This window comes from Mytilus edulis, chromosome 4 (assembly GCF_963676685.1).
Source record: "Mytilus edulis chromosome 4, xbMytEdul2.2, whole genome shotgun sequence".
Lineage (NCBI taxonomy): Eukaryota > Metazoa > Mollusca > Bivalvia > Mytilida > Mytilidae > Mytilus > Mytilus edulis.
The window spans coordinates 77,878,246-77,897,026 of NC_092347.1; the positions used below are offsets into that span (position 1 = coordinate 77,878,246).

The 18,781-nt window shown below is 32.2% G+C and overlaps 1 protein-coding gene across 7 annotated transcripts in view; it reads left to right on the forward strand.

Moving 5' to 3' along the window:
• The window catches only part of LOC139520589 (uncharacterized), a 67,108-nt gene that overhangs the window by 2,056 nt on the left and 46,271 nt on the right, over positions 1–18,781 (forward strand). For 4 of the 7 annotated variants that reach the window (XM_071313390.1, XM_071313391.1, XM_071313385.1 and 1 more), the window contains exons 2-6: positions 6,277–6,317; positions 9,546–9,701; positions 15,228–15,254; positions 16,932–17,042; positions 17,664–18,049. In XM_071313390.1, coding sequence (XP_071169491.1) covers positions 6,308–6,317; positions 9,546–9,701; positions 15,228–15,254; positions 16,932–17,042; positions 17,664–18,049 — 690 coding nt within the window. In that variant the 5' untranslated portion in view covers positions 6,277–6,307. The remainder of the gene's footprint in view (positions 1–6,276; positions 6,318–9,545; positions 9,702–15,227; positions 15,255–16,931; positions 17,043–17,663; positions 18,050–18,781) is intronic. The other 3 variants (XM_071313392.1, XM_071313386.1, XM_071313388.1) reach the window with 1 other exon arrangement.

Here is an 18,781-nt window from a genome sequence, read left to right on the forward strand (position 1 = left end):
TAAATTTAGAAGTGCTTATGCAAAATTTAGATGTGTCGTTGCGCCACTTAAAATAGAAACAGGACGATATGAGAAAAAGCCAATAAATGAAAGATGTTGTTTTATGTGTAAAAACGAAATTGAAGATGAGAAACATATAGTTACTTTATGTCCTTTACATGCAGACCTTCGAAATATATTGTATAATGAAGCAGTAAAACATAACGATCAATTTATATAACTTGTCTATTGACGAAAAATTTATATTTTTACTCAGTAATGAAGGACTATTAAACTTAATTCCCTGAAAATTATTTCAACCCATAAATGTATATGTAAACAATAAACCGGTCAATATAAACAAAACAACGATACCAAGATCGACGCTCGTGACACTTTTACTTCCAATATTCTCTAGTGAAAAACAGATACCCGGAATAAATACACGGTGGAATGAAATTACGCTTACATATGCACCCTCTATATAAGTAAAACACTCCGCGCAAAAAAATCCAGTTTGAAATTGTGCATGTACGACACGTAAGCCGGAGTCTGTATTCTGCGTGTTATTTTATATCATGTATCATAATCCAGCAACCTGTCATTTAAAAAAAAAAAAACTGACGATATACTCAGCTTTAGTACAAGCATACAAGCAGGTATACAATTTAAAAGACTGTCGTCCTAATAGATAAGCCGTATATATATATAAAACCTATATATACCCAATGCAAATTGGATTGCCGAACGGTTAAAACAATATGATGGTGCTATTTTATTAGGAATGTGGTGACAATTTATGTATCAGTGAATATGCAGTGTAGTGAAATGGTAAACTGGTGTTATCAAATGTACCAATGTTAGCAAGCTATCATGTACGTCAGTTGGTCTTTGGTGGAAAATTGTTTCATTGTCAACTATACCACATCTCCTGATTTCATTATGGTTTGATTTTTCTCCAGAAGTTCAATTAGAGGTTTAACGACTTCAACAAATATGTACTAGGAAACTGAAAAATGTCTATGGTTTTGATGTCGACAATTGCATAGCCATTGCTATCTTATTGTATATCCCATATCTCCATTTATTCACACAAAGAAACACCAACACTAAAAAAAATCCAGAAACCATATCGATTCTATATAGGATTTCTTCTGTACAGAACAATGAATTTCAGAGACTGTTTTTACTTGGAATACAGGGAAAGTTATTCAAAAAATAACCATTTTTTTTTCTCATTCCATGGCTAACAAACTAATTTTTGTATGATCATGAGTTTAAACGACTGCTTGTGTTTTGCTTTTTCCTAATTCAATCCGTATTCTTTCAGTCCAATAAATTTCGTTTTTCTATTTTTCTATCGATGTTTTTTGTGATCATATTCAAACGGATGGGATTAACGAAATTGCATTAATAGGGTTACAATTCCCGGACTTTCATACATCAACCTGAGTTTCTATAAATTAAATTCCTACTTCCAAAACAAAATTTCATAGGGATACGGCGTGCATTATAAATGAGAAGTTTTTGCAAGAATATAAATGAGAAGTTATTGCAAGAATAAAAAATAAAGTGTTAAACTCAGTCCGTAATGCATAAGAAGATATATACATGTATATGTATATATATATATTAATAGATAAATCTTGCAGATGCTTAGGTATCAATAGAATATTTAAAAATGATATTTTTGAAGGTCAACAATGAGCAGAATATTCCGGGGAAAACGATAAAGCAATCAATGTCAAATAACCGTTACGTTTTGCAACAACATTAAATCTGTCGGCACTCTGCATCTAGGAAAATTAAGTTAAAAATGTCACATAGTTACCAAAACAAAAAGAATTTTTATTTTCTAATGATTTCATAATTAAAGAACTTGCTGCATTAACGGTCGGATGTATGAACGTTTTCTGCGGGTAAAAAAAAACACATTCACACCTGTAAAGGAATGTTTTCATAGTTGGCCATATCTTCTAGGACTAAAAAAAAAAAGAATCTAATATAACTCGAACGATTATTCCGTTTCTTCGTAAATTTTCAGTCAATGACGGGACAATATGAAATCTCTTCATCAACTAAGCATTACATGCACTTTTATTTTTTAACAATTTTTCAATCCGAATGTTAACGGAGATGGTCTGTCCCTGATACGATTTTGGAAACTGGACTTGGAAAATGATTAATCACCATCCAAAATACTTTATTTTGGTCCATAGGCCTTTAATGTTAATAGCAAGTATGTGTTTCTTTAATTTGAAAGAAAGAAAAATGTTTTAAATTGCATTAAATTACAATGTTAAATTGAATACACTTATAAAAGACTTTAAGTGAAAAACAATTTGAGACTTATCATTCGCTGCTTAAGAAAAAAAAAGACTTACCGCGTTGAAGTATTAACAAGAACTTTAAAAAAAAATGAGAGAAAATGAAAATCGTCAGTATTGAAGTTGTTCTTCCTTTTGTCATAAGTAACAATTAATTCACATTCAAAAAGGTTGATATATGTGGTCCGAGACCACCATTGTCGTAAATATAGTCCCTAGTGTTGACAGTGGGTTACTTGCCATTAATTTTTATACCCCTTCCAAATTTATTTCTCCATGTTTAATGCCTCAAATTGCAAGTAGGGGGATGAAATTACACTGTAAAAAAATTTGGGTCCAGAATTTTAAAGGAAAGTAGTGATTTGGTCCAGCTGAAAAAGGTTTAAAATTAGCACTTCGGAAGCTGTCAAAAGATTTCAAGACGCCCTAAACATACAATTGTCCATATTTTGAGTTAGAGCCGATGAAGTTTTCTATAATTTTGATATAATTTGTCCCAAAAGTTGTACAACACACTGTAAAAGTTTCTTTGAGAAAGCGCAGGTGGGATTTTTTTTATTTTCATTTATGTTCCAAAAGAAATGCACTACGAAATAATTGTGTTCTCGGACCATGTTATCGCAAGGAAATAGACAGAGCCGCCTGTTGGCCGTACGGCAACCCCAAATTAAATATTCGGGATTTTTCATGGAATTTCGGGATATAAAAATTGTTAATAAAATAAAAGTGTGATGATAAATTAATGAAGAAATTTATTATAATAATTGTCCTGTCATTTACTGAAAGGAACCATGATATACGGAAAAGTTAAAACTGATTAATTTGGTTTGAACTTTCTGTCACTTGCCGGAAACTGAAGAAAAAAACACAATCAGTAAACTTCATCTGAACAACAGAAGGTACACATATATAAACATGATTTAAAGTGTCATAATTTACCAGCAGCATTCAGTGCCCTAAGGTCCGCGTTTAAATAGTTTGAGGTGCAAAATAGTTGATTAAACGACGTTGAAAATCTGTATCGATACATTGAATTCGTTTCGTCTAACGTTATAACGTAGAAACGTCACGTTCCGTAATATAGCGTTACTGATGTAAACAAGATGTCCACAGCTCCGACTGCAAGGGATTTCCTTCTGTTAAGATGAGTTTCCATATAGTGTACAAGCATTTCAGGTATGCAACTTGTTTATTTTATCAAGTTTTACCATTTGTGATACAATTTTCGTACTTGAACGCTCTGGCATTGTCTCTATCGTCCCCGGGTAATCTACCCGGGAGCTTGCACCATTGAAGGTAATGGAGGGCGAGCTGGACTCAGTGACAACAAAAAAAAAAAAAAAAAAAAAAAAATGAGTCACTGAGGCCAGGGCTGGACTAAGCCATACACTTACCATGCTTACCATTTATTCAAAACGTTGAAAGATTTGCACTTAATTGACTAGAAACATTGGGGAAAAAAAACATTTATTTCAATGCACTAAACCAAAACATGATTAAGAATTATCGAACACATAAATGAAATGCTTTTAAAATTGTTGTCAATATCACACAATGATTTTTTTTTATAGCAATAAACTTACCATTTTACAAAAAAAACATGTCAGAATCTCACATTATTTAGAAATAATGATATATATTTATAGCAATACATTTACTAAAACTTGGTAGAATTGGGCGCAAACATGTAGGGTGCAAACAGACTTTGGGTGCGAACATGTAGGATGCGAAAGTGAAAGGGAGGCGAACGTGGATGGGTGGGAACGCGATTGGGCGCGAACAGACCCGGATTCCTAATTAAACCTCGATTAGCTCGTTTGTGGGACAGTGGCATAATGTCCAAATGTGGTTGTGTTATTTGGTTTACATTAGTCCAAATAATTACAATGTCTTTAGAGGCTTTTATAATTTTTTGCTTTAACGCCTTACAGCGCTCTGGAGGATATTTGTTTATTATTGGTTTCTTATCTCTGGTGAATATTTTGTATCATTTGGAAATCCTACATGTGTATCTCATGATTTTAGCATGGGTTGTCCTTTATGTCGATACTTTACCCCTCACTATCGCTCATCGCTCAGGGTAAAATAATTTTCATAAAGCTAAGGGCCAACCCGTGGTAAAATCACTATATATTCAAACCCCCATGAATTATTCTTAAATATGTTATACATGTACATAGTAAATAAATTTATATCTACTTCAATTTTGTTTGCACAGTTTACATATACATGTATATATATACAGCAGGGTTTTAGCTAGGATTTTGAGGGCTTTAGTCACTTTTGCGCGTGATAAAAATCAGCCTTATTTTTTTATAAAGCAAGGGATCTAGGATGTTTATCAAACTAGCTATACATATATGTCCAAGTCCTTCAAGGACTAGTCTAGGATCTTTGAAGACTTTAGGATTGCTAATGTAGGCAGTTATTTGCAATATTGAATGAATTGACTGATGTGATGCTAAGATATGAAGATAAGAACAGGGATCTGGTAATATGGTCAAAACTTCACTTCAGTTATTTTCAGGGCACACCCCTTATCAACAAAAGTTGGGTGCCTTTATTTTTAACCACTGCACAAATGAACTTGTAACGACTTTTTCACTTCACAATCATTTATATCCTTGAAAATACGTTTTAATATCTATTTGGAATCAATTTCTTTAATATTGGATAGAAGGATCTGCATCTATACTTAATGGGACAATTCTAATGACTGTAGACTGTAGATCACGTTTACTTTCGATTTTTAAACGAAATGAAATGAAAACGGGAAGTGACAATTGAATAATAATTTTAGAATAAAACCGGATTCATCTACGAACTTTTACGCATGCGCAATGCATTGAACAGGAAGCACCTGTTTGCAAGTGAAAATATTTACGTTTTGAATAAAGTTCATTCTTTTTAATCGAAGTTCGTCGAAAGTTTTTGATGAATATATTTATATAAAGTATGACGAAACTACGACAAGCAAACTGCAAATAATAATCCTAAGGGAAATATTGAAATTTAAATAAAGTTGAAATGTCCGGGAAGTTTATCAATCTTGTTCAAATGACGAAAATACGACTGAACTGTGAGAAATGATTAAAATGAAATGCTGACTGACTGATTTAACTTAAATAGATTATTATGATGGTCATTTATGAGGTTTTATAATGATAATTAAGGGATTAGTGACCCATCTGATTGGCGATAAGCGGATTACTTGTCATCACAACTTTTAACACCTTTGGTAAACGTTAATTACCTGAGGGCCATAAACTTGTCAGAATCATAAAGACAGGTAGAATTCAAGTAATTTGATGTGTAAATACTTTTACACTTTCCAAATTTAAGTGACGAAATTGATATGAAATATTTTCGTCATTTCGAAAACCTTTTCGTAAAATACGAAAGTGACGAGCGCTAGCTAAATCACTGTATAATACATGTATAAATGCCAGTATATTTCCTTAACTTCACTGTGGCACAGAGTACTATACATAACATATATACATTTTTTTACAATGATGACAATACATTGTACATTGTACATGTTGTATAAACTAAAAAGTACAAAATCAAATATATATAGAATAATATAACAGATCATTAATCAAAATAAAGGTATTGAAAATCAACAAATATAGATATTACATTAATAAAAAGCTTTTGAAAATCAACAATATTTATAGATACCACATTAATCAAAAGCTACATTAATCAAAAGCTATTGAAAATCAACTAATGTAGATACTACATAAATTAAAAAACTTACGAAAATCAACAAGTATAGATCTTTACCACATACATTGTAAAAAATAAGCTTTGGAAGATTCATAGATATAAATATCGTGTTATTACAATCAGCAAGTACATATACCATGCATACATGTAGTTACTAATATGACTAATAAAAACATGTTTTTGTACCTTGAATAATTAATTAGTTAAATTGTGCATTGCCAACTATTTTTACTTTCAGAATTCTGACTGTCTAGAATCATAATTTAAAGATGGCTGATGGCAAGTATTTTTCTCTATGAGTTCATACTGTCATTGTGAGGTCATAGATATATAAAAAAAAAAATGTATACATATACACCTGCAATTTGTATTAAAAAGAGTTTCTTGGTGAAGGCACAAGTACGTACGTGTACTAGTGTTTTATGATTTTTATAAGACTATTTAGTTTAAACAGTAGTTCCCAAGGTCCCCAGACATTACCATTGATTAGGCAAGACCAGTAAACATGGAAAAAATTTGTAAATGTCCAGTAATGTGATATGCATTACTGGACCAGTAAAAATTTTAATTTGTCCAAAACTTATGCATAAACATGATAAATGTCCAGTAAGAATGAGTGGTCCAGAAGAATTGTCTACATTTACTGGATGAAATGTTAGGTTGATTTCTTAAACCCTTGGAGAACACTGCATGTCATGCATGTGATGAATCTGATGATTTTAAATATTACAGTGATGTATTGTTAAGGATAAAGTTTTAGGAGCTTCTTTATATCAATATACACAAATCTATTTACAGAGTACATGTATTACCAATTTAAACATGATAAGTGGTTGATTATTGTGAATAGTTTATACTATACATTGTCCAAGATTGTTTGAACATCTGATGGGCTTTGAATCAAGTCCTAAAAAAGGCTGTCAGATGTAAATGCAATGTCAGACTGAGACTACACTGTCATGACTGTACGTTACATACAACGTAACAAAGTGATCAGTTAAATTTCGATTTGTTGATTATTAATCGCCAAAAAAGGTAATTAATGCCATTCATTTCCCTTTTTCCCATGTTGGAGAGCAAAATGCATGTCAATTCCTCGCAAACCAGTTTACCATGCATCTACCTAGTCAGCGAAGAGAAATAACTCCAACTTGAATAACATCAATTGCAATTGAAAACTATCTATAATCATGATAAATAATATATGATTCAGTATCAATCAAGCTAATAATCCCCAAAACTGTTCATGAAGAATTTTCTTTCTATATTCTCAAGGCTTGTGATTGCTCTTTTTTTTTAAAGAACTTGCATGGTTCTGGCCCTTCTAGAATTTCGCTTGCTGGAACTAGTGGGCTTGTAGTTAATTGTTAATACTGATATAAGTCATGTAAGTTGGCACATTCAAAACTAGTTTTGAATTTTTATTATAGTTGTATTGGCAATCATTTTTAGCTCACCTGGCCCGAAGGGCCAAGTGAGCTTTTCCCATCACTTTGCGTCCGGCGTCCGGCGTCGTCGTCCGTCGTCGTTAACTTTTACAAAAATCTTCTCCTCTGAAACTACTGGGCAAAATTAAACCAAACTTGGCCACAATCATCATTGGGGTATCTAGTTTAAAAATGTGTGGCATGACCCGGCCAACCAACCAAGATGTAAGATCTTCAATTAAGTCAAAATGACCAAAATTGTCAATTGACCACTTAAGGAGTTATTGCCCTTTAAAGACTTTTTTCACAATTTGTTCATCATGTTGACTTACTTTAAAAAATCTTCTCCTTTGAAACTGCTGTATCAATTTCAGCCAAACTTAGGCTAAATGAGTTTCAGAGTATCTAGTATAAATTTTATATTTTATTTCCTTGTATGTCAAGAAACATAGCTCCTATGGCTAAACTAGAACATAGGAGAAAATGATTATTTTTTTTGGCTTTTGAAGAAAATAGGACGATCCAAAAAACATTTAAATAAATTGAAAAGCCAAAATAATCATTGATGAGAGATTTAACCAAAAGAATTAAGGTGAGCGATTCAGGCTCTTGAGAGCCTCTTGTTTAAACTAGATACCCCAATGATGATTGTGGCCAAGTTTGGTTTAATTTGGCCCAGTAGTTTCAGAGGAGAAGATTTTTGTAAAAGATTACTAAGATTTACGAAAAATGGTTAAAAATTGACTATAAAGGGCAATAACTCCTAAAGGGGTCAACTGACCATTTCCGTCATGTTGACTTGTATGTAGATCTTACTTTGCTGAACATTATTGCTGTTTACAGTTTATCTCTATCTATAATAATATTCAAGATAATAACCAAAAACAGCAAAATTTCCTTAAAATTACCAATTCAGGGGCAGCAACCCAGCAACGGGTTGTCTGATTCATCTGAAAATTTCAGGGCAGATAGATCTTGACCTGATAAACAATATTACCCCATGTCAGATTTGCTCTAAATGCTTTGGTTTTTGAGTTATAAGCCCAAAACTGCATTTGACCCCTATGTTCTATTTTTAGCAATGGCGACCATGTTTGTTGATAGATAAAAACTTCGGATACAATTTATAAATTAGATACCCTAAGGAACATTCAGTTAAAGTTTGAAAGTATTTGGCCCAGTAGTTTCAGAGGAGAAGATTCTTGAAATAGTTTACGACGACGACAGACGACGACGACAGACGACGACGACGGACGACGACGACGGACGACGATGACAGACGACAACAACGACGGACGACGACGGACGCCAAGTGATGGCATAAGCTCACTTGTCCCTTCGGGACAGGTGAGCTAAAAATGTGTGGCGTGACCTGGCCAACCAACCAAGATGGCCGCCACAGCTAAAAATCGAAAACATAGGGGTAAAATTCAGTTTTTGGCTTATAACTCAAAAACCAAAGCATTTAGAGCAAATCTGACATGGGGTGAAATTGATTATCAGGTCAAGATCTATCTGCCCTTAAATTTTCAGATGAATCGGACAACCTGTTGTTGGGTTGCTGCCCCTGAATTGGTAATTTTAAGGAAATTTTGTTGTTTTTGGTGATTATCTTGAATATTATTATAGATAGAGATAAACTGTAAACAGCAATAATGTTCAGCAAAGTAAGATCTACATACAAGTCAACATGACCAAAATGGTCAGTTGACCCCTTTAGGAGTTATTGCCCTTTATAGTCAATTTTGAACCATTCTTCGTAAATCTTAGTTATCTTTTACGAAAATCTTCTCCTTTGAAACTACTGGGCCAAGTTCATTATAGATAGAGATAATTGTAAGCAGCAAGGATGTTCAGTAAAGTAAGATTTACAAACACATCACCATCACCAAAACACAATTTTGTCATGAATCCATCTGCGTCCTTTGTTTAATATTCACATAGACCAAGGTGAGCGACACAGGCTCTTTAGAGCCTCTAGTTTTTCATTCTGATACTTTATATAATTTAGTTGACCACAATATAGCTAATTGTAGTAAAAAGCCCTCAATCTCAAGTGTAATGTAGCTTTGATTTGTAGGTGATGAAAATGGAGCCAGGAAGAAAATGCAGGAGGCTACAGCTAAATTTTTAGAGCGACGAAGTAGAGAGAATGAAACAGTTGACACTGAACATGGACGCATTGTTATGCCCTCCCTATCAAATAAATGGCAAACCATAATTGATGACACACTTAGTAAGTAACTGTTATTGACAATTGTGTGTTTGATGTGTGCAGTAATGACATTAACCACTTATGAATTTGATTTCTCAGCACTGAGTGTAATTTTGGGAGGATAAGAATTGAGCATTATAAGGGAAAAGACTAAAGTTATGGTTAAATTTTGTGTTAGATTGGTTATGTTTTTATTTTTTATGTAATATATATATAAATATATTAAAATTTATAAAATGCAATAATGAGATGTAGATAATGCAAAGGATAACTTAATTGAAGGGGCTCTAGGTATGAGGTACTTGAACAATTTAAAATAAGATTGTTTTGGTTTAATCATTTATGTAAGTGAAATACATGTAGTGCAATAATAATTCCCTTTTAGCAGCCAGTATTAAAAGTTCAATTTTGTCTAAGTAAGCCAAGAATCATCGATGATGAATTATTCACTTGCAAGTGAAAAATTCGACCTCATTGAATTAGAATTCATGTGACCTTCAATTTAACCCCTTTAAAGTAATAGATATGAATTACACATAAATTATGCGTGTTCAGTTATTAAAAGGAAAAGAATGTCAACATTGAAAGTGAGACAAAGGTAAATCATTTGATTGACTAAATAAAAAACTTATTCTTATAAAGGTAAAAACGATGATTAACATATATTTCTAACCAAAAATATGAAATAAAACAGACCTAGAAAAATCCAATCACACCAGTTCGCTATCTATTTATATCTATATTTAAGGTTATATCGCTTAAGTAAGTTATTTAAAACAGTGTTCCAGCTAGGCCGTTTTCAGAGGGCGCGGCGCCCGCCCTTTTCCGAGTGGCGCCCTGTGCCCTTTTTTACAGTTTCCAGGGCGCCCTGCCTTTTTTGAAGATCGATTGCATATTAATTTGCGTATTGATATGATACGCTAATTACTAAATTTTACCTGGGGAAAAGATTATGACTTTGTTTACCACCCCAAGCTAATCAATGGTTACAACTGGTGTCATAATCTGTTGTTATAGGTAATCCGTTTATCGGATGGGTCATTAATGATCATCAACGTTAATTCGTTCAAATAGAATCGGTCAGTCGGCAATTATCTTTGAAGAAATGTGCATACAACAACTTGGACACAATTTGCGATGTTAACCGTAGTTTCATGGAAGAAACGTAATGACAGAAAGTTGGAAAACCATTATAAACTCGTTGAAGACATTGTTTTACTTGTTTTCTGTAAAATAAACAGAAAATTCAGACGTATTTGTCATTGACTGCCTTCATTTTTGATACGAAAATAACAAAATCAAACGCCATATTGTGATCATATTTACATCATATTTACGTACTGTTTATATTCCTCCAAAGAAGGAGCACACCCGAATAAAGAAAGATAACTCAATCTGATTTTTTTCCTAGCATTGAGTAACCCATTTACATATTCTAAAATGTGTCTCCATACTTCTTGCTTAAGAATATATATGTTTAGGTATTTATTTTGAGTTATGGGAAAAGTTAAAGAGGGTCTTAGTAGCAGTGTTGGTAGGGTGCCTTGGTCATCTTTTTCTGTATTCTTTATTTTTGATTCTATTTTTCACTGTTGCTTTATATCCTAAAATTGTGAATTTACTGAGCACAGCTGTTTTGTGCTGTATTGCCATCAAGCACAGCAGGGGTAGAAAGGTGAAACTGGTAAAATGTGGTAGACCATAGAAACAGTATGAAACAGATCTCCTTTCAAAACATACTGCATATAAAGTTCAACTGTGCCAAGCAATGATAAAAAAACTTGTGTGACAAGCTGCTTGACAAGTTTTTCAGTCTTAAAAGTAGAAAGATAGAGTTCTATATGGGCTAAAGATGTTGTTCTTGTATAACCTGTGATTCAACGAATAAACACAAATGTTTGATTAACATCTTTTATTAAAATATGCCCTTTTTGTCGAGCCTGCAACTTTTGTTGCAGAAAGCTCGACATAGGGATAGTGATCCGGCGGCGGCGGCTACGGCGGCGGCGTTAGCTCACTTCTTAAAAGCTTTATATTTTAAAAGGTGGAAGACCTGGATGCTTCATACTTTGTATATAGATGCTTCATGTTACGAAGTTTCCGTCAGTCACATGTCCAATGTCCTTGACCTCATTTTCATGGTTCAGTGACCACTTGAAAAAAAAGTTCAAATTTTTTGTAATGTTGAATTCTCTCTTATTATAAGTAATAGGATAACTATATTTGATATGTGCGTACCTTGCAAGGTCCTCGTGTCTGTCAGACAATTATTACTTGACCTCGACCTCATTTCATGGATCAGTGAACAAGGTTACGTTTTGGTGGTCAAGTCCATATCTCAGATACTATAAGCAATAGGGCTAGTATATTTGGTGTATGGAAGGACTGTAAGGTGTACATGTCCAACTGGCAGGTGTCATCTGACCTTGACCTCATTTTCATGGTTCAGTGGTTATAGTTAAATTTTTGTGTTTTGGTCTGTTTTTCTCATACCATATGCAATAGGTCTACTATATTTGTTGTATGGAATGATTGTTAAGTGTACATGTCTAGCGGGCAGATGTCATGTGACCTTGACCTCATTTTCATGGTTCAGTGGTCAAAGTTAAGTTTTTGAGTTTTGGTCTTTTTATCTAATGCTATATATGCCATAGGTCAACTATATTTGGTGTATGGAAATATTTTATGATCTTTATGTCAGTCGAGCAGGTTTTATTTAACCATGACCTCATTTTCACGGTTCATTGCACAGTGTTAAGTTTTTGTGTTTTGGTCTATTTTTCTTAAACTATAAGTAATGTGTCAACTATATATGTTGTATAGAAGCATTGTTAGCTGTACCTGTCTGCCTGGCATGGTTCATCTGACCTGGACCTCTTTTTCAAGGTTCATTGGTCTTTGTTTAGTTATCTTGGTTAATGTTAAGTTTATGTGACAGTTGTAATAAAGCTTAGCTTTATACTTAGGACTATCAACATAATATCAATGATTAGTATAGAAGGCGAGACATTTCAGCGTGTGCACTCTTGTCATATTATCATATCACACGTTAAATGCCCTTTTTCAGGATTGGCACCCTGCCCTTTTGAAAACCTAGCTGGAACACTGTAAAACATAGGTCAGAAAGATGTTGATATTATGTTGGTCAACAAAGCAAACATGACTGAAGTATACATGTGCATTCATTCAACAGTTATATTCTTTCAAGTATCATTAGACATGTTCTAGAGATATCTCTTGTTTTAAATATGTATTTTTTCTTACATTTGTTATCACAGTTATGTAACTATTTTTAATAGATTTTATTTGCAATGTTAGATTGATGTATTCTTTTGCAATCCTTTATACATAGATTCATTTTGATAAGACCGCAAAAATTTTGCAGTCATATATTGGTAAGACGTTGGCGTCGTTGTGGTCGTCCAAAGACATTTGGTTTTCGCACTATAACTTTAGTATAAGTAAATAGAAATCTATGAAATTTAAACACAAGGTGTATGACAACAAAAGGAAGGTTTGGGATTGATTTTGGAAGTTTATGTCCCAACAGTTTAAGAATTTGGGGACAAAAAAGGGTCCAATAAGCATTTTTCTTGGTTTTCGCACAATTACTCTAGTATAAGTTAATAGAAATCTATGAAATATTAACACAAGGTTTATGACCACAAAAGGAAGGTTGGGACTGATTTTGGGAGTTTTGGTACCAACAGTTTAGGAATAAGGGGCTAAAATAGGGTCCGAATAAGCATTTTGGGTTTTTTTGCACAATAACTGTAGTATAAGTAAATAGAAATATATGAAATTTAAACACAAGATTTATGACCACAAAAGGAAGGTTGGGATTGATTTTTGGAGTTTTGGTTCCAACAGTTGAGGAATTAGGGGCTAAAAGGGTCCAAAATTAAACTTTGTTTGATTTCATCAAAAATTGAACTATGAGGGTTCTTTGATATGCCAAATCTAACAGTGTATTTAGATTCTTAATTTTTGGTCCCGTTTTCAAATTGGTCTACATTAAGGTCCAAAGGGTCCAAAATTAAACTAAGTTTGATTTTAACAAAAATTGAATTCTTGGGGTTCTTTGATATGCTGAATCTAAACATGTACTTAGTTTTCTGATTATGGGCCCAGTTTTCAAGTTGGTCAAAATTGGGGTCCAAAATTAAACTTTGTTTTATATCAATAAAAATTGAATAAATGGGGTTCTTTGATATGCTGAATCTAACCATGTATTTAGATTTTGGATATTGGAATACCACAAAGGGATGGTAAGAATTGTCTTTGGGAGTTATGGCTCAAACCGTTAAGGAATAAGGTTCAAAAAAGGGGGTAAAAGGGTACAAAACATAATTTAAAAGCAGTGTAAGGTTTGAATTGAAACTGATTTGAATATCTCACCTAAACTACTTTTAAATTATGTATATTGGAAATTTGCTTAAAACTTAATTATTAATGAACTTCACTGGAAATTTGCCAATATAAAATGTTGCTGATCAAGCTTTTTTGTTTATCTCACATCAAACTGCTTTTAAATTATGTACATGGGAAATTTGCCAATAACTTTAATTTAATAAACTTCATTGGAAATTTGCCAATATAAAATGTTGCAATGATTATTATTCTTTGAAAATGTGAGTTATCTTTCTTTGTCCAGAATAGTAGTTGTATCAACTTAAATCAATGCTATATACAATATGTATACAATGCAGTATTCACTTTTACTACCAACTGATAAATTAAAGCAATCTGCCATTCAGTGATAACAAGCACTTTGATTACCATTCTAGGGTTATGACTCTTTACAAGTGGAAAAATTGAAGATTTTTTTCGTTTCTGTTCTCTTAACTTAAGTTTGTCTCAACTAAATTTAATGAAATGTTTATATAATTCATAGTACCTCTGAACTCAGTCCAAGTTCAATTTTTGGCAGCTTCACTTTAACAGTTCTTGAGTTATGTCCCTTTTTAATGTTATATGCTAGTGGGGGCATCATCTGTGTCCCTTTCTCTTTGGACATATTCCCCATTTATTTTTAAGAAGTTATAATTAATTAAAATTAATTTTAACCTTCACATTTTGTATTTTAATATTTTATGATGTATTTAAATGAGTAGTTATTGTTGCAAACTCCATTAGAAATTTGAATTGAGATCATTTTCGAAATAAGGGAAAGGGGGAGATGAAAAAAAATTGGGGGTGGGGGAGGGATGGGGCAATTTTTCAGATTTCAGAGATAAAAAGAAAATTTGAATGTTGTGTCCATACTTGCCCCAAGTGTCAGGTTTCAACCTCTGTGGTCGTATAAAGGTGCACCCTGCGGAGCATCTGGTTTTATTGTTTGATGCATTTTCCTTCATTCATACACAAATGCATTCAGTTCTTCACAAACATGAATTCTCTAGACAATCACTAAATTTAAAAGTATATAATGTTAATATTTTTAAATAGATTTAGAATTTCAATACTTATTAAAATGTAACTAATATATAATCTTATTAAAAATCCTTTACTAATCATCACTCATTTTTACCTTCATTGCAATTTTAGTACCTCAATTACAACAGAACAAAGATTGTAAGTATACTCATATTCACTTAAAATTGTACATACTTAGCAGCAGTTGACTTTGGCAAATACATATTCCGATATGGTCATGTGAATAATGATGAATTCAGATATGGTCATATCAATAATGATGAATTCATATATGGTCATATAAAGAATTCAGATATGGTCATATGATTTATTCAGATATGGTCATATAAAGAATTCAGATATGATCATATGATGAATTCAGGTATGGTCATATGATATATTCAGATATGGTCATATAAAGAATTCAGATATTGTCATATGATGAATTCAGATATGGTCATATGATTTATTCAGAAATGGTCATATGATGAACTTCCTTTGTTTTTTTTACCTAATAATCATGTATATGAAAATTTAAATTCTGCATAAAACTGCTTATGATTGACAATTTCAAGTAACAATCAGCTTTTGCCCATCTATTTATTATTTGCCTACATAGTTTTACATTTAACTGCATGTTTTATGTTTATATTCATAGTTAGTTAGATAGTTATAACAAATGAATATTTGTGTGTTTGTAGAATAATTTGAATAACACTAATTTCTAAATGCATGCAGATTATTATGACTCACTTTCCACAGAATTTTCATTTATTGAAAATGTACATTTATTATTTTGGCACCATATTTCAATGGATTTACCTACTTGTGAATTAAAATAAGTGCTGATATTAAATGACAGAAAAGTATATCATGTATATGGGGATGCAGCTTATTCTTTTTATACAAAAAAATATATAAATGGTAAAGAAGGAAACCAATTGGCTGCTTAAGGTTTTGCCCCCAAAAAATATTCAATTAAAATTAGAGTTTATTTTGTTTTTGTAAGTGATTTGTTAATAATGTTTCTGCATTGAACTCCTTGGTTAGGTCAGAAACACTGTGATTAAAAACAGTAATGCATTCCTATTTTTATTTGTTTTTGGATTTGGTTAAGTAAACAAGTAACATGCAGTTTCTTCCATTTATAACTTTTTGTATATTTAGATACAGATAGCATGGCTAGTACATAGTCTTGCTTTAAAAAATCAGATTCAGTTTTTACCCTTCTTGCTTTCTTAGTTCAACTTAAACATTAAGCATAATTGTATTACCACAATTCAGAAAGAAAATACTTCCAGGGTTTGATGTTGAGCTTTCAATCTGTTTTTGTCTTTTATATATATTACCTTCTTCTGATCCTGTACAAAACCTCCTTTTTCATATGTTATATAAATCCTAACATATTTCTAGCTAGTTACAGTTATGATTTCTTGTTTTTATCAGTTTTTGTGTTAAAAAGTACAAAAACTGTCAAACAAATGATGATATTTTAGTTATACATTTTTATTCATTGCACAGCAGTGAATGGGGATAATGCAATAAGTTTTATGAATTATGCATGCTATGGTCAGTATGGAGATGTTTTCATGTGAAAAAAAATACCAATAATTGATAGGGTTTTCCAGCCATATACCTTATAAAAAGGAACATTTTTGCAGTATTTTTTTTTTTTATTTCTGTCACATATATATATTAACTGAATTTTATATTTTAAATCTTACATGTATTTCATAACATAATTACTTAATTATGGAATATTTGAAATTAAACATAGTTTATGGCAAACAATGAAATTGATTGAAGTTATATATAAAAGTAAACAATTATTTTCAGCTGCTGTTAGAAAAAGATCAGGGTCTATCACACCTGAAGATGAAGAAGTGAGAAAGCCTAGGCCTCTATCAATGCCAAATGTAGCTTCTCCATTATCTTTTGAAATTTATGGTGAGTCTTTATACTGTAAGGACAAAAGCTGAGCTTTTTCTTGTTAGTTTATGATTAATGCATGCGCTTTATAACGTCTTGTTCTATTGTCAACATTCAGCTATTGCAGAAAAAAAATTGAAATAAATCATAAATTGATCCATATAGAAATCCATATGTCACCTTGAAGCCTTAAAAGATGAAATATGCAATCCAACACCATAAAATACTGTAAATTCAGAAATTATTGTGTGCATTTTTTTATAGCGATTTTATCATTTTAGACTATAATGTGAATGTTATCTATGCAATATATATTGAGAACAATCCTGTTTATTTCATTTAAAGAATTTCAAATGCAAGTTTAAATTATTTCAATTATAACGTTAACCCTGTCACATTTTTCGCCATTATAAAGACATCACAATTATTTCTGAATTTACAGTAAGCAATTTGTCAGTATCAATGAACTCAGATTAGAGTGTTATACATCTGACATCACCACCAAATTGAAATTCAATCCAAAAGAAAAAAAGAAATGTCAACCACCTATATGAGTTTTTCATATGATCTGTCAATTTTTGGTCTGCTTTTATTTCTTTCTCTAAATACCTTTTAATAATAGTGTTATTTTCTTCAAAGATGATGCCAGCAATCAAGAGGAGCCACCATTAGAAGTGGAAATGTCACTTCAAGCAGGAGGATATGATGATCAGCCAGGGAGATCACAACGGTCAAGACAACCAGCAAAGTTAAACCCTATAGACCATCTTCCTGACCCACCCTCCTATAGTGAGGCTTTGAAAATAAATGGAGCACGTGAGTTACCACAATCACTTCCAGTTTACGGACGTCTATGGCAGAAGAGCAGACAGTGGAGTAGGGAGGCAGGGAACCATGATCCACAATTTGAACCTAAAGTTCCAACATCAGAGGATACTATTGAACCTAATTCAGCCTCAGCATCATTTACTTCTGGAAGACCACTTCCACCTATAGTTAAAAGTGACAGCATAGATGGACTTTCTGTAAGTAATTATTACTTGATCAATAAACATGATATCTCTTATAAAGTGACCAGTTTTCAATTTTGTTTCTCCAAAGTTACAGAACTTTGCACAAGAAAAAATGTATTGTTCCATGAAAATTAATTTGGTCTGAGTACAAATGTACATCTTTTAAAAAAAAAATATATAGATAGAAAAGCACACTCTGATTATCATTTTTTACTAGAAATTTATTTTAAAAGTATCTGGAGTTATGGAACTTTGCTCAATGAAAAATATGGTTTTGTCCACATTTCTTATGTCATCACTTTATTTTGTAATTCCTTGCTGTTTGACACACTATTATTTTTTTGGAGACATAAGGATTACAATCCTGCAGTGGCAGCAGCATTAACTATTTGTATTAAGCTTTGTATTTCAGAGATTATCAGACCCCAATATTTCATACATTGTACACAGATATCCTATGTTACCAAGTTTCCGTCTGTCATATGTCTGTTGTCCTTGACCACATTTTCATGGTTCAGCGACTGTTAGAAAAAAGTTCAGATTTTGTCATGTGAACATTTCACTAATTATAAGTAAAAAGATCATTATATTTGGTACAAATGTATATGGGTTTATATCTGTCATGCAGGATTCACCATCTGACATTGAACTCATCTGATGGATTAGTGATCAATGTTAAGTTTTTCCTGGTAAAGTCTATTTCTTTAGGTTACTATAAACAATGGGGTATACTAGATTTGAAGC